A 17,195-nucleotide genomic window follows, 5' to 3' on the forward strand; every position below is an offset into this window, starting at 1 on the left:
TCCATATGTGTTGTTTGGGACAGCCTTCAAAGTTTTCTTTATTAAATAAATTTTTTTATTTTTTTTCTATTTATTTTAGTTCCTTTTTCCCAACTAGAATTTCTTATTAGAGGTTTACAAACCAGTAATTTAGTAGTTCCATAATTAATTATTTGTTTCCATCTTTTCCTAATTACTCCTAGTTAGTTGATTAAAAGAAAAGCTTGAACAAGCATCAGCATACATTCAGTTAGGGTTACAGGGTTACAGGGTTACAGCATACATCCAGTTAGGGTTACAGGGTTACAGCATACATCCAGTTAGGGTTACAGGGTTACAGCATACATCCAGTTAGGGTTACAGGGTTACAGGGTTACAGCATACATCCAGTTAGGGTTACAGGGTTACAGCATACATCCAGTTAGGGTTACAGGGTTACAGCATACATCCAGTTAGGGTTACAGGGTTACAGCATACATCCAGTTAGGGTTACAGGGTTACAGGGTTACAGCATACATCCAGTTAGGGTTACAGGGTTACAGCATACATCCAGTTAGGGTTACAGGGTTACAGCATACATCCAGTTAGGGTTACAGGGTTACAGCATACATCCAGTTAGGGTTACAGGGTTACAGCATACATCCAGTTAGAGTTACAGGGTTACAGGGTTACAGCATACATCCAGTTAGGGTTACAGGGTTACAGCATACATCCAGTTAGGGTTACAGGGTTACAGGGTTACAGCATACATCCAGTTAGGGTTACAGGGTTACAGCATACATCCAGTTAGGGTTACAGGGTTACAGCATACATCCAGTTAGAGTTACAGGGTTACAGCATACATCCAGTTAGGGTTACAGGGTTACAGCATACATCCAGTTAGGGTTACAGGGTTACAGCATACATCCAGTTAGGGTTACAGGGTTACAGCATACATCCAGTTAGGGTTACAGGGTTACAGCATACATCCAGTTAGGGTTACAGGGTTACAGGGTTACAGCATACATCCAGTTAGGGTTACAGGGTTACAGGGTTACAGCATACATCCAGTTAGGGTTACAGGGTTACAGCATACATCCAGTTAGGGTTACAGGGTTACAGCATACATCCAGTTAGGGTTACAGGGTTACAGCATACATCCAGTTAGGGTTACAGGGTTACAGGGTTACAGCATACATCCAGTTAGGGTTACAGGGTTACAGCATACATCCAGTTAGGGTTACAGGGTTACAGCATACATCCAGTTAGGGTTACAGGGTTACAGCATACATCCAGTTAGGGTTACAGGGTTACAGCATACATCCAGTTAGGGTTACAGGGTTACAGCATACATCCAGTTAGAGTTACAGGGTTACAGGGTTACAGGGTTACAGCATACATCCAGTTAGGGTTACAGGGTTACAGCATACATCCAGTTAGGGTTACAGGGTTACAGCATACATCCAGTTAGGGTTACAGGGTTACAGCATACATCCAGTTAGGGTTACAGGGTTACAGCATACATCCAGTTAGGGTTACAGGGTTACAGGGTTACAGCATACATCCAGTTAGAGTTACAGGGTTACAGCATACATCCAGTTAGGGTTACAGGGTTACAGCATACATCCAGTTAGGGTTACAGGGTTACAGGGTTACAGCATACATCCAGTTAGAGTTACAGGGTTACAGCATACATCCAGTTAGGGTTACAGGGTTACAGCATACATCCAGTTAGGGTTACAGGGTTACAGGGTTACAGCATACATCCAGTTAGGGTTACAGGGTTACAGCATACATCCAGTATTTCCTTGAATGGCCGCAGGACATATAGTATGCACCTGCCTTGAATTACTGCTGGGTCAAACTCGCTTCCCAAAATAATTAGCGCTAGCTTAGTATTACCGCCGGGTCAAACTGGTCACGTCACGAGTGACACTTCCCCTGTCATCAGTTTCAAAATGGTGGAGGCTGATTTCAATACCGGTAATTTGAAATCACATAAAGAAAAGAAGATTAAGAGCTATTCATATGATTTATGGTCCAAGCTTACATCACACTCAAATTTTTACTGCATACCTTTGGTAAGTGTCGGAGTGAGAAGAGGTTTTAAAATAATTAGCGCATGCTTACTTTTACCCCATGCCTTTGGTAAGCACAGGAGTGAGAAGAGGTTTTAAATTAATTAGCGCCCTGGCGGCAATTCAAGGAAATACGGTAGTTCTAAATTCATCATACTTCATAATTGTATCATTCTCATTAATAATATCATTGACAAAAATGATTCCTCTTTCAAACATTTTTTTCCAAAAGAAAGGCTTTCCATCTGTTACAATATTAGAGTTCATTTATATTATCTGCTGCAAAATATCGTCTCTTCTTTTTGTCACATGAAATGTAAAAGTGGATTGTTTCCTTTATGAACAAATCCATGTTTCCCAGCAGACTCTACCTAAGAAAAATGGGAGGGGATCATTTTTAAAAACAGATACAATTTCTTTTGATCCAGTACATGTTTTCTGTCCAACAGGACACTTGTTGAAGTACATCTTTGGAACAATTGATGCTTTTAAAGACGGACACATAGCTTCAAGGTTGAGAAGTTTCAGGCTCCAATATTCATATTCATTGTACAAAACCTTTCTTTTAATCTTTTCTAAATGGAAGAGCCTCCGCTCATAGACCTGAAACAAGTTTTGTGATGGAGCTGGTAATGACAACAATAAATAAATAAACTGAGGAATAATTAACGAGTTGACAATACTGAAGATATTTGCATAATTTTATCCATCTTTTTTTAGTCGATTATCATATTTTACTGAGCATAGATCTTCCAGATTCTCTGGTACAACACCAAGTATGTTAACTGCTCCTTCTGGCCACAAAACACTCACTTCGGAAGGACGTTCACTTTAGATTTCCGATCCTTAAACTTTTACATTTATCATAATTAAGCTTAAACCCAGATTGCTGTGAAAATATGTCCAAAAGATCAAGAAGGTTCCGCAAACAATGAGGATCGGGGCTGATAAAGAAGCGTGTATCTTCTGCATACATTATTTTATTTTCAATATTATCATTGATGAGCCCCTTCAATATTTTTATTCAATCTAACTTTAATCGCTAATATTTCCATAGCAATAATAACTAAGTATGGAGACAAAGGGCACCCTTGTTTTAGACCTCTTAATAGAGGTATTGTCCCAGAGATGTATGCATTATTGATCATTCTACAGTTAGTTTTATTATATAATGTCTTGATCCAATGTAATAGACAGTTGCCAAAATTGAAAAGAACTAAGCTTTTACAAATAAAATGTAAGCTAACTTTGTCAAAAGCCTTCTCCAGGTCGGCTACAAAAATGAATCCTCTTTTATTTTCCATCTTATAATTGTCTATAATTTCTAATACCTGTCTAGTATTGTTTCCTATGTTTCTTCCTTGAAGGAAACCTGATTGATCTTGGTGAATAATATTTGACAAAACAGACTTAAGTGGTGTAGCCAAACATTTGGCGAGTGTCTTAGCATCATAACCCTGAAGTGTTATTGCTCTCCAATTTTGAAGATAAATTGGGTCTTTATACTGAACATTTATTTCCTGATTCAGCAATAATACCTTCTGTTTGAGTGTTAGACAAAGAACATATTTTATATGAGTGATTAAAACTAGAAAGCAATGGTTTCTTAATCTCTTCATAAAATATTTGCTAAACCTCAGTAGGTATTCCATCTAATCCTGGGGTTTTTTCTCTGGAGGAAAAGATTGAACAGCTTCCACAAGTTCTTTCTCTCTAATGAGGCCTTTACATGAGTGGCTTTCTTCTCAATTCAATTCTCTTTCATCATTTTCTGGGAAAAAAGTTTAGTTTCAGGAGGAATTACCGGATTAGAAAAAATATTTTTAAAGTAATTTTCCATTTCTTTCAACAATGTGGTGTGTGTGTTCAATACCTTTCCATTTGTTTTAATAAGCTTGGAAATGTTCTTTTTTAGAATGATTTTTTTTGTTCGGATATTTAAGAAGAATTTTGAACACTTCTCACCTTTTTTCATCCAGATTGCTCTGTTGCAGTCATAACTTTTCAATCATTCTTTTTCAACTAAGTCTGCTAACTCTTCTTGTTTGGCTGTAAAGGAATTTAGTTGCTCACTAGTTGGATTACCATTACTATCTATATTTTTTTGTAAATACTCAATTCCTTTCGTAAGTTCCTGTTCTGCTATTTTAAGTTGTTTTTTTTCCCATGAAGGGTACGCAACTGCATGTCCCCTAAAACAACATTTGAAGGCTTCCCAAACTATTTGGGGATTTGATGATCCTACATTATTTTAAAAAAAGTCAGGAATAAATTGCTTTGTTTTTTCAATACATTTATCAACCTGTAGAAGTATTTGATTAAACTTCCAATATCCGGGCCCACGTGCATTATCTTCAATTGCAATAGTTAATCCTATACAAGTATGACCCGAGCCCAATTTATCATCGATTGATGTTGCAGTCACTTTGTTTAGCAATGAAAATGATATGACAAAATAGTCAATACGACTCACCTGGTTTTGTCTTCATGTATATACCGTACTAACCTAGCATTTTTGAATCTCCAGATATCAATTAAATCAAATGCATCCATAACATTTTGAATCTTTTATAAAGATTGAGGATGAAAATCCATTGAAAAATTCCCTTTTCTGTCCAGAATTATCCAAAGCAACATTAAAGTCCCCCACAGTAATAATTTCCCCTTGTTGTTCTTGCAACATATCAATTATTTCTTCAAAAAAGGAAGGTTCATCAACATTTGGTTCATACAGATGCACATCTTTTGACCCTGAATAATCATATTTAATATTAACCAGCGTCCTTGTGAGTATTTTTCCATAGAGTTCAATTGAAAATTAAATGTTTTTTTTAATCGAAATCATAACACCTTTACAGTTTCTGTGACCATGTGAAAAGAAAATGGGAAAATCCAATTCTTTTCTCCATTTTTGTTCATCTAAATTTGTTGAATGCCTTTCTTGAAGACAAAAAATAAATTGTTTTTTTGCCTTCAGCCACAGAAATATAAGTTTTCTTTTTCTGTTTTCTGCAAAACCTTTGCAGTTATAACTAATTATTCCAACTTGATTATCTTTCCTATAAACCATATGACCTAAGTAAATTCATAATATATTTGATTGATTCTCTTCATACCATACGTTTAATAGACATGAACATCTTGTAATTAAAAACTGCAGTATCATCTGTTATTTCTGAGGAAAGCAATCTCCCCACAAATAAAGCCACAGACACAACATTCACAGCACAACACACAAGACAAACAAACACAACATTCACAGCACAACACACAAGACAAACAAACACATACCACCCAGAATAGATTATTTGCTGACTGTTTCCCAACATTTAACTACATTGTCCAGTCCCAAAATGAACTAAAAAGCTCCAAAAACCAAATGTCAATTCATATCCGTCAAGTCGTCACCATGGCGATGTCGCAATGACGTAATCACTGCACGACATTATTATTGTTCCTCACATGTTTGAGTACAACTCACCATTGATGTACATTTTATCCACTAATATATGGATGATGTAATCACTGCACGACATTATTATTGTTCCTCACATGTTTATGTACAACTCACTGTTGATGTACAGTTTATCCACTAATATTTGGATGATGTAATCACTGCACGACATTATTATTGTTCCTCACATGTTTATGTACAACTCACTGTTGATGTACAGTTTATCCACTAATATATGGATGATGTAATCACTGCACGACATTATTATTGTTCCTCACATGTTTATGTACAACTCACCGTTGATGTACAGTTTATCCACTAATATATGGATGATGTAATCACTGCACGACATTATTATTGTTCCTCACATGTTTATGTACAACTCACTGTTGATGTACAGTTTATCCACTAATATATGGATGATGTAATCACTGCACGACATTATTATTGTTCCTCACATGTTTATGTACAACTCACTGTTGATGTACAGTTTATCCACTAATATATGGATGATGTAATCACTGCACGACATTATTATTGTTCCTCACATGTTTATGTACAACTCACCGTTGATGTACAGTTTATCCACTAATATATGGATGATGTAATCACTGCACGACATTATTATTGTTCCTCACATGTGAAGTGAATTGTGAAGTGAATTATATTTATATAGCGCTTTTCTCTAGTGACTCAAAGCGCTTTACATAGTGAAACCCAATACCTAAGTTACATTTAAACCAGTGTGGGTGGCACTGGGAGCAGGTGGGTAAAGTGTCTTGCCCAAGGACACAACGGCAGTGACTAGGATGGGGGAAGCGGGAATCGAACCTGCAACCCTCAAGTTGCTGGCACGGCCGCTCTACCAACCGAGCTATGCCGCTATGTTTGTGTACAACTCACCGTTGACGTATATAGTTTATCCACAACAAGGCGAGCTTGTTGTCCTTTCTGCCTGAAGGACTTCATAATTGGAATGAACTTACGTGGTTTCTCCACCACTTCCTTTGGGTATTGGCTGGTCATGAAGAATTTAGTAGCTTTTAGTCTTCTGGAGAGAGCAAGCACTTGGTCTTTACATTTGGAGTTCATAAACTTCCTGAGCATATGTCTCGGTTTAGCATCCTCCTTGCGTCTGCCAATCCTGTGTGCTCCTTCCATCGGGATCTTTTTAAAACAAATAAAAAAAAAAACAGCTTACTTTTTTACATAGCAAACACAAAATATGCAACATTTTCCCCAAAGAATATCTCAAAGTGGAATATTTAATGTGACGTTATTGTAGCCTTGAATAGGCCAATCATTCATAATGTCATTGATTTGATTCATTATTATGTTTTAAAGAAAGAAACAGCCTGCATGGCAGCTTTGTGTCATTAGAGTCAACATTGCAACATTTTCTTGTTACATTTCACCTGTTGGCTCTTTTATAACACTTTTTATGTTTTTGTTTTTTTGTTTATTTAATATTATTTTTACAATGTGCTGTGGGGCTGTTTAAAAATGAACAGGGGATGAACATGGGGATGGGTCAAATGCAGAGGACACATTTTGCCACACCCAGTGTGTGTGTGAGACAATCATTGCTACTTTAACTTTAAATGTTGACCAGAGTATGATCCTGTAACTACTTGGTGTCAGATCCATACCTAAATGTGTGCTATCATCCAAAACTAATATAAAGTATCAAAGAAGAGAAGAATAAGTGATTATTACATTTGAACAGAAGTGTAGATAGAACATGTCAAAGAGAAAGTAAGCAGATATTAACAGTAAATGAACAAGTAGATTAATAATTCATTTTCTAGCACTTGTCCCTCATAATGTGTACAAAATAATAGTTGTATAAATGACACAATTGACACTTTGTTTGTTTACTTACTACTAAAAGACAAATAGTCTAGTATGTTCAACATTTTATTTAAGGACTAAATTGCAATAATAAACATATCTTTTATGTACTCTACGATTGTTTGTTGAATTAAAGACAATAATGACATTTTTTGTGGTCCTCTTTATTTAGAAAAGTAACAAAAAGTATTTTGGTAGCGGTACCAAAATATTGGTCTCTGGACAACACTAAATGCAACAAATATAATACTATCATTCATTTCAAACTTTTTCAAATGAAAACAAAATAAATATGTGAGTTATATCAAAGCAAGTTCTTCATCTAATTGTACACTGCAGAAATGACAATAGATTTTACAGTAAAAAAACAATTGACTGGCAGCTCAGTTGCCAGGATTGTACAGTAAAAAAAAACTATAGTACTGTTTTTCCATGTACAGTAATATGTTGTAGAAACCATCAAGAATGTTATGGTGAAGTTGTGGCGGCCACTCAGCTGCCAGTGTTTTTGTTTTTTACTGAAAAATCTATTTCTTACAGCGTATGTGATACAAATCTGATATTCAATAATATCTTGAGGTGAAGTCTTCTACATTTGTGTTGATGAATGATATACGCTTAAGAGTGGCCCTCCTAGGGCAGCCATCACTGCGATGTGGCCCTCAGTGTAACCCTGTTCCACGCCCCTCATCTCAATCTCAATCTGAACAGTTTTTATTGCCATTGTTTGAGAACGGGTTCAAAAAAGAGTAATTCTTCTTGGTGCAAGATAAAAGACATAGAAGACAGAAAAGGTCATAAAAAGAGCCCTCAGATCTTCATGTGCATTGGTCCATGGTTGTCAATGTCCATGTGCTGCTGAGCAGGCCAGGGTTTACACTGGCACGCAGACAAAGTCACTTCCAGTAAGTTCCAGCCGACCCCTGAGCTTAAGGACAAGCGCAAAACTGAAAAATGCATGAAGTCACAATTTCAACAAAGCAGAAGTGTCTTTTTTGTGCTTGGAACAATTGCAAAGAAATCCATCAGTCACACACACAAACCCCGTGGCTCCTTGTGATGTTGCAAGGTGGTCTCATGACTCTTTTCAAGCTTCCATAAAACCCTCCTCGTCAGCACCAACCATTCTCTGTGTAATTCTACGCATCACTGTGTCTTTTTCAGTGGGCCTCCAGGGAACCAAGCTGGGTTGTGCTGAAGGCGGTTGTGGAGCGTGCACTGTTGTCTTGTCCAAATGTCAACCAGACACGCAACAGTTACTGTATCCTGCTTGGGGTCTGTGTGTGTGTGTGTGTGTGTGTGTCTGTCTGTGTGTGTCTGTCTGTGTGTGTGTGTCTGTCTGTGTGTGTGTGTGTGTCTGTGTGTGTGTGTCTGTGTGTGTCTGTCTGTGTGTGTGTGTGTCTGTCTGTGTATGTCTGTGTGTGTGTGTGTGTGTGTGTGTGTGTCTGTGTGTGTGTGTCTGTCTGTGTGTGTGTGTCTGTCTGTGTGTGTGTGTGTGTCTGTGTGTCTGTGTGTGTGTGTGTCTGTGTGTGTCTGTCTGTGTGTGTGTGTGTCTGTCTGTGTATGTCTGTGTGTGTGTGTGTGTGTGTGTGTGTGTCTGTCTGTGTGTGTGTGTGTCTGTGTGTGTGTGTCTGTCTGTGTGTCTGTGTGTATGTGTCTGTCTGTGTGTGTCTGTGTGTGTGTGTGTGTGTCTGTGTGTCTGTGTGTGTCTGTCTGTGTGTGTGTGTGTCTGTGTGTGTATGTCTGTGTGTGTGTGTGTCTGTCTGTGTGTGTGTGTGTGTGTGTCTGTGTGTCTGTGTGTGTCTGTCTGTGTGTGTGTGTGTATGTCTGTGTGTGTGTGTGTCTGTCTGTGTGTGTGTGTGTGTGTGTGTGTGTGTGTCTGTGTGTCTGTCTGTGTGTGTCTGTGTGTCTGTGTGTGTCTGTCTGTGTGTGTCTGTGTGTGTGTGTGTGTGTCTGTGTGTGTATGTCTGTGTGTGTGTGTGTCTGTGTCTGTGTGTCTGTCTGTGTGTGTGTGTGTGTGTGTGTGTGTCTGTCTGTGTGTGTCTGTCTGTCTGTCTGTGTGTGTCTGTCTGTCTGTGTGTGTGTGTCTGTGTGTCTGTGTGTGTGTGTGTCTGTGTGTGTCTGTCTGTGTGTGTGTGTGTCTGTGTGTGTATGTCTGTGTGTGTGTGTGTGTGTGTCTGTCTGTGTGTGTCTGTCTGTGTGTGTGTGTGTGTCTGTGTGTGTGTGTCTGTCTGTGTGTGTGTCTGTGTGTCTGTCTGTGTGTGTCTGTGTGTCTGTGTGTGTGTGTGTGTGTGTCTGTGTGTCTGTGTGTGTCTGTCTGTGTGTGTGTGTGTCTGTGTGTGTATGTCTGTGTGTGTGTGTGTCTGTCTGTGTGTGTGTGTGTGTCTGTGTGTCTGTGTGTGTCTGTCTGTGTGTGTGTGTGTATGTCTGTGTGTGTGTGTGTCTGTCTGTGTGTGTGTGTGTGTCTGTGTGTGTGTCTGTGTGTCTGTGTGTGTCTGTCTGTGTGTGTGTGTCTGTGTGTGTGTGTGTGTCTGTGTGTCTGTGTGTGTCTGTCTGTGTGTGTGTGTCTGTGTGTGTGTGTGTGTGTCTGTCTGTGTGTGTCTGTCTGTCTGTGTGTCTGTGTGTGTCTGTGTGTGTCTGTGTGTGTGTGTGTGTGTGTGTGTGTGTCTGTGTGTGTGTGTGTGTCTGTGTGTGTGTGTGTGTGTGTGTGTGTGTGTCTGTGTGTGTGTGTGTGTCTGTGTGTGTGTGTGTGTGTGTGTGTGTCTGTGTGTGTGTGTCTGTCTGTGTGTGTCTGTGTGTCTGTGTGTGTCTGTCTGTGTGTGTGTGTCTGTGTGTGTGTGTGTGTGTGTCTGTCTGTGTGTGTCTGTCTGTCTGTGTGTCTGTGTCTGTCTGTGTGTGTCTGTGTGTGTCTGTCTGTGTGTGTGTGTCTGTCTGTGTGTGTCTGTCTGTGTGTGGGTGTGTCTGTATGTGTGTGTGCGTGTGTGTGTGTGTGTGTATTTGTCTGTGTGTGTCCGTGTGTATGTGTCTGTGTGTGTCTCTGTGTGTATGTGTCTGTGTGTGTGTGTCTGTCTGTGTATGTGTGTGTGTGTGTTGTCTGTCTGTGTGTGTGTGTGTGTGTGTCTGCGTGCGTGCGTGCGTGCGTGTGTGTGTGCTGCTACCCTGCAGTCATGTGTTGGACGTGTGCAACAAAGCGATTTAAAAGTGTTGCTATTGTGAAGCAGATGAGTCCTCAGCTGTGCTCAGTCATCATGCCGTCAACGCCTGCCTGGCGCCCATCTGTTCCTTGCACCTGACTGCCGTGACCACTGTGGAAGGAATTGGCAGTGTTGCTCGGCAACTGCATCCTGTGCAGGTACTTGTCCTTCTGTTGTCAGTTTGGTGAAGGGATAGGGAAGCCACGGGGATGAGAATCAACACCTCCAAGACGATGTGGTTGTGGCTTGTGCAGCCCTTTGAGACACTGGTGATTTAGGGCTATTTAAGTAAACATTGATTGATTGATTGACAGATTTACTGCTCGGAAGTTGTATGGTCTTTTTAACTATTAAATTCTTATTTAAGTATAAAATAAAAACAAGTAAACAGGGATCAGACACGGTGATTAAAAGAAAGAAATTATCCTTTTCTTCTCAGGAGAGAATAGCGAAGGCTCACGGCTCGCAGTGCGGCTTCTGCACGCCAGGCCTGGTCATGTCCATGTACGCGCTGCTCAGGAGCAAGGCCACGCCCACAATGGCGGACGTGGAGGAGGCCTTCCAAGGTAAGAATGGCTGACGTGGAGGAGGCCTTCCAAAGTAAGAATGGCTGACGTGGAGGAGGCCTTCCAAGGTAAGAATGGCCGACGTGGAGGAGGCCTTCCAAAGTAAGAATGGCCGACGTGGAGGAGGCCTTCCAAAGTAAGAATGGCCGACGTGGAGGAGGCCTTCCAAAGTAAGAATGGCTGACGTGGAGGAGGCCTTCCAAGGTAAGAATGGCTGACGTGGAGGAGGCCTTCCAAGGCAAGAATGGCTGACGTGGAGGAGGCCCTCCAAAGTAAGAATGGCTGACGTGGAGGAGGCCTTCCAAGGTAAGAATGGCTGACGTGGAGGAGGCCTTCCAAGGTAAGAATGGCTGACGTGGAGGAGGCCTTCCAAAGTAAGAATGGCTGACGTGGAGGAGGCCTTCCAAGGTAAGAATGGCCGACGTGGAGGAGGCCTTCCAAGGTAAGAATGGCCGACGTGGAGGAGGCCTTCCAAGGTAAGAATGGCCGACGTGGAGGAGGCCTTCCAAAGTAAGAATGGCCGACGTGGAGGAGGCCTTCCAAGGTAAGAATGGCCGACGTGGAGGAGGCCTTCCAAGGTAAGAATGGCCGACGTGGAGGAGGCCTTCCAAGGTAAGAATGGCCGACGTGGAGGAGGCCTTCCAAAGTAAGAATGGCCGACGTGGAGGAGGCCTTCCAAGGTAAGAATGGCCGACGTGGAGGAGGCCTTCCAAGGTAAGAATGGCCGACGTGGAGGAGGCCTTCCAAAGTAAGAATGGCTGACGTGGAGGAGGCCTTCCAAAGTAAGAATGGCTGACGTGGAGGAGGCCTTCCAAGGTAAGAATGGCTGACGTGGAGGAGGCCTTCCAAGGTAAGAATGGCTGACGTGGAGGAGGCCTTCCAAGGTAAGAATGGCCGACGTGGAGGAGGCCTTCCAAGGTAAGAATGGCCGACGTGGAGGAGGCCTTCCAAGGTAAGAATGGCCGACGTGGAGGAGGCCTTCCAAGGTAAGAAAGGCTGACATGGAGGAGGGCTTCCAAGGTAAAGCTGCCAGGTGCACTTAAGGCAGGTGTGCAGGATTTCAACCAAATGTACTTATTTCCTCCAAGGAAACCTTTGCCGCTGCACTGGATATCGACCCATCCTGGAGGCCTATAAGACTTTTACCGTGGTGAGGAACCACCAACTTCCTGTCATGTCATGTCCGTCATCTGACGGCCGTGTTGAACTTCCTGCAGGAGGGCGGATGCTGTGGAAGGAGGGGTCAGAACGATGGCTGCTGTATGAGCGAGCAGGAAGTAGACCATGAGAAGGTAGAGGTGGACGTCAGTTGTGTGGAAGTGTGAGGTGCAGCCTTTCAGACTCTCCTCAAATATCTCCAGCCGTCCGCCTTGCTGTTCAACGCCGCTGGCTTTGCACCGCTTGACCCCACGCAGGAGGTCATCTTTCCACCGGAGCTGATGGTGAGAAGAGCGCCCACAGACACACCTGACCGGCCTGCTTTCAGCGTCAAGGCTGGGTCTGCAGTCCAACACTAGCAGAGATGCAGGCCTGAGTTCTGGTGTGGGGAGGGAAGAACTGTAAAGTGGCCTAGCTTGAAGGGATTAGTCTCAGGTTTTTAGCATGTGACACCGATTCTTTAGTACGCAATAAGTACTCACTCATTGATCATTCCAAATATTTTACTGAAATACCTCGACTTACAAACGTAGACTGTTCTGTGACGGAGCTCCTAACTGGAAGCACTTGTGTCTTAAAGCGATGTCTCCCACTGAGATGAATCTTCCTGACTTGAAGTCACGCTTGCACAGCCCAAACATCAACATTCTTTTACTTCACTCTTCTTTTTTTTGACAAAAACAAAATAATACAAAACGCTGCTTTCAGAGTTTTATTACGATTGCTCCATTTACAAAGCCCAAAAGCAGTTAAGTTGTCACCTTGTGTAAATGCTAAATAAAAAGAGAATGCAAGAAATCCTTTTCAACTTATATTCAATTGAATAGACTGCAAAGACAAGATATTTCATCTTCACACTGACAAACTTTCTTCTTTTTTGTAAATCATCATGAAGTTAGAATGTAATGGCAGCAACACATGGCAAAAAAGTAATTTTTACCAGTGTGTTACATGGCCTTTCCTTTGAACACTCAGTGCAGGTTTGGGAACTGATGAGACACATTTTTGAAGTGGAATTCTTTCAACAGTCTCCTGCCTCATATTTTAGCCTGCACACATTTTCAATGTCTGGACTACAGGCAGGCCAGTCTAGTACCCGCACTCTTTTACTATGAAGCCACGCTGTTGTAACACCTGGCTTGGCATTGTCTCACTGAAATAAGCAGGGGCGTCCATGAAAAAGATGTTGCTTGGATGGCAACATATGTTGCTCCCAAAGCTGTATGTACCTTTCAGCATGAATGGTGCCTTCACAGATGTGTAAGTTAGCCATGCCTTGGGCACTAATACACCCCCATACCATCACACATGCTGCCTAGAAGACTTTCACCCCAGAACAATCCGGATGATTCTTTTCCTCTTTGGGCCAGAGGACACAACATCCACAGTTTCCAAAACTATTTGAAATGTGGACACAGAACACCTTTCCACTTTGCATCAGTCCATCTTAGATGAGCTCGAGCCCAGCAAATCCGGCTGCGTTTCTGGGTGTTGTTGATATATGGCTTTGGCTTTGCACAGTAGAGTTTTAACTTGCACTTACAGATGTAACAGCCAACTGTAGTTACTGACAGTGGTTTTCTGAAGTTTTCCTGAGCCCATGTGGTGATATCCTTTACTCCCTGATGTGGCTTTTTGATGCAGTACCGCCTGAGTGATTGAAGGTGTGTAATATGGCTTACGTGCAGTGATTTATCCAGATTCTCTCAACCTTTTTGATGACATTACAGAGCGTAGATGTTGAAATCCCTAAATTCCTTGCAATAGCTGCTTGGGAAATGTTGTTCTTAAACAATTTGCTCAGGCATTTGTTGACAAAGTGGTGACCCTCGCCCCGTCCTTGTTTGTGAATGAGTGAGCATTTCATGGAAGCTGCTTTTATAGCCAATCATGGCACCCACCTGTTCCCAATTAGCCTGTTCACCTGTGGGATGTTCCAAATAAGTCTTTGATGAGCATTCCTCAACTTTCCCACTTGTGCCAGCTTTTTTTAAACTTGTTGCAGGCATCAAATTGCAAATGAGCTAATATTTGCAAAAAATAACAAGGTTTACCAGTTTGAACGTTAAGTATCTTGTCTTTGCAGTCTATTCAATGGAATATAAGTTGAAAAGGATTTGTTGTATTCTCTTTTTATTTAGCATTTACACAAGGTGACAACTTGACTGCTTTTGTAGTTTCTGAGGGAGAACATCAAGACAGTGACTGTCCCGAATTATGCGCTTCATCTATTATCTTCCCTATAACAGTTGTTAATTGCCACTACCTAAGTCATGGATTCAGACACAGCCCAACTTAATGTTGATGGCTCTTTGCTCTTGACCCATCTAGGCTCTTAGCAAAAATCAGAAGACATGTTCACTGCGCTTCCAAAACAAGAGGACGGTGTGGCTGCAGCCTGACACCCTGGACACCTTTCTGCATCTGAAATGGAAACATCCCGAAGCCCGAGTGGTGGTAGGAAACACTGAAGTGGGTGCGTATAACACACACACACACACACACACACACACACGCACACGCACGCACGCAGTAGCAGTTTACCGTGTGTGTGCATGTGAGTGCAGGTATAGAAGTCAAGTTCAAGAACATATTGTATCCAGTCATTCTGGCACCAGCATTCATCCCTGAGCTCCACAGTGTGGAACACAGCAGTGATGGTGAGTCCCTAACTCCAAATGAATATGAATGACTTAGTCAAACTGCTTGAAAACACGCTCGTGTTATGATGGCAGGCATCGTGTTTGGTGCGGCCTGCACTCTCAGCCGAATGGAATCGGTGCTAAAACAAGCCGTAGCGACGCTTCCTCCTCACCAGACCGAAGTCTTCCTCGCCCTGCTGGAGCAGCTGCGCTGGTTTGCCGGTCAGCAGATACGCAACGTTGCAGTGAGTGTTGGACCCCGGCTGCAGCATATGTTGACTGAGTTGAAGACGCTCAACACCTGTATGTCTGCTGCGTTTTAGGCCATTGGTGGTAACATCATGACTGCCAGCCCCATATCAGACCTTAATCCAGTTTTTATGGTGGCCGGCTGCAAACTCACATTGATTGACAAAGGTAGCCCAGAAATAAACGCATCCAATTCAGCTGATGATGTGTTCACCTTCTCAGGTCTGGAACTTGTGTGACCTTGGAACGTATCTTTTCTCTCTGCTGGTCAGATGGAAGTCGGGTGGTTCGGATGGACGACAGTTTCTTTGTAGGATACAGGAGGACTCTGCTGCGACCACAAGAAGTCTTGCTCTCCATTGAAGTCCCCTACAGCACCAAGGTACATGCAACACCACAGCTAGGGGGGGGGGCACGTTTACAGACAAACCTGTGTCTGTCTATTTTTAGGGACACAATACAAAACCTCACAATAATGTCTGATTGAAAATGGAATGAAATTTTACATTTTTTTACTGAATGAGACAGCCAGAATGTACATGAAAATAAAGAACATGAGATTTACAATATTAACTATGGAGGATAAAACACTGAATATTGACAACAAATGAAGGTCACACCCCCTCTCCGTCCACATATTTTACAATCAAGCGAAACGCACCAAAAATGCAACAAACACAGCAAAATATGAACATGAACAGTAAATAAGCCCACCTACACTCTGATATATGTCATATATCACTAAGATGTACAACTTTGCTGTAAACATCTCCTTCCACGTCTGTCACTGACATCCACATTTCACACTCCATTGTAACTCATTACATGACCATTGTAACTCATTACATGACCATTGTAACTCATTACATGACCATTGTAACTCATTACATGACCATTGTAACTCATTACATGACCATTGTAACTCATTACATTACCATAGTGACTAATTAGATGACATAGTAAGTAATTAGATGACATAGTAAGTAATTAGATGAGCATAGTAAGTAATTAGATGACATAGTAAGTAATTAGATGAGCATAGTAAGTAATTAGATGACATAGTAAGTAATTAGATGAGCATAGTAAGTAATTAGATGAGCATAGTAAGTAATTAGATGACATAGTAAGTAATTAGATGAGCATAGTAAGTAATTAGATGACATAGTAAGTAATTAGATGAGCATAGTAAGTAATTAGATGACATAGTAAGTAATTAGATGACATAGTAAGTAATTAGATGAGCATAGTAAGTAATTAGATGACATAGTAAGTAATTAGATGAGCATAGTAAGTAATTAGATGACATAGTAAGTAATTAGATGACATAGTAAGTAATTAGATGAGCATAGTAAGTAATTAGATGACATAGTAAGTAATTAGATGACATAGTAAGTAATTAGATGAGCATAGTAAGTAATTAGATGACATAGTAAGTAATTAGATGACATAGTAAGTAATTAGATGAGCATAGTAAGTAATTAGATGACATAGTAAGTAATTAGATGAGCATAGTAAGTAATTAGATGACATAGTAAGTAATTAGATGACATAGTAAGTAATTAGATGACATAGTAAGTAATTAGATGAGCATAGTAAGTAATTAGATGACATAGTAAGTAATTAGATGAGCATAGTAAGTAATTAGATGACATAGTAAGTAATTAGATGAGCATAGTAAGTAATTAGATGACATAGTAAGTAATTAGATGACATAGTAAGTAATTAGATGACATAGTAAGTAATTAGATGACATAGTAAGTAATTAGATGAGCATAGTAAGTAATTAGATGACATAGTAAGTAATTAGATGAGCATAGTAAGTAATTAGATGACATAGTAAGTAATTAGATGACATAGTAAGTAATTAGATGAGCATAGTAAGTAATTAGATGACATAGTAAGTAATTAGATGACATAGTAAGTAATTAGATGAGCATAGTAAGTAATTAGATGACATAGTAAGTAATTAGATGAGCATAGTAAGTAATTAGATGACATAGTAAGTAATTAGATGACATAGTAAGTAATTAGATGACATAGTAAGT

The 17,195-nt window shown here is 40.8% G+C and overlaps 1 protein-coding gene across 4 annotated transcripts in view; it reads left to right on the forward strand.

The window, feature by feature from the left end:
- Positions 1–17,195, forward strand: part of xdh (xanthine dehydrogenase) — a 59,269-nt gene that overhangs the window by 9,070 nt on the left and 33,004 nt on the right. Inside the window, exons 4-14 of one of the 4 annotated variants that reach the window (XM_061889967.1) lie at positions 8,506–8,602; positions 10,585–10,693; positions 10,975–11,101; positions 12,190–12,251; positions 12,319–12,393; positions 12,463–12,543; positions 14,591–14,735; positions 14,827–14,919; positions 14,995–15,146; positions 15,225–15,318; positions 15,423–15,532. In XM_061889967.1, coding sequence (XP_061745951.1) covers positions 8,506–8,602; positions 10,585–10,693; positions 10,975–11,101; positions 12,190–12,251; positions 12,319–12,393; positions 12,463–12,543; positions 14,591–14,735; positions 14,827–14,919; positions 14,995–15,146; positions 15,225–15,318; positions 15,423–15,532 — 1,145 coding nt within the window. Of the gene's footprint in view, positions 1–8,505; positions 8,603–10,584; positions 10,694–10,974; positions 11,102–12,044; positions 12,088–12,189; positions 12,252–12,318; positions 12,394–12,462; positions 12,544–14,590; positions 14,736–14,826; positions 14,920–14,994; positions 15,147–15,224; positions 15,319–15,422; positions 15,533–17,195 lie in introns of those variants that run through there. The other 3 variants (XM_061889968.1, XM_061889969.1, XM_061889970.1) reach the window with 3 other exon arrangements.

This window comes from Nerophis ophidion, linkage group LG27 (genome assembly GCF_033978795.1).
Source record: "Nerophis ophidion isolate RoL-2023_Sa linkage group LG27, RoL_Noph_v1.0, whole genome shotgun sequence".
NCBI classification, from domain to species: Eukaryota; Metazoa; Chordata; class Actinopteri; order Syngnathiformes; family Syngnathidae; genus Nerophis; species Nerophis ophidion.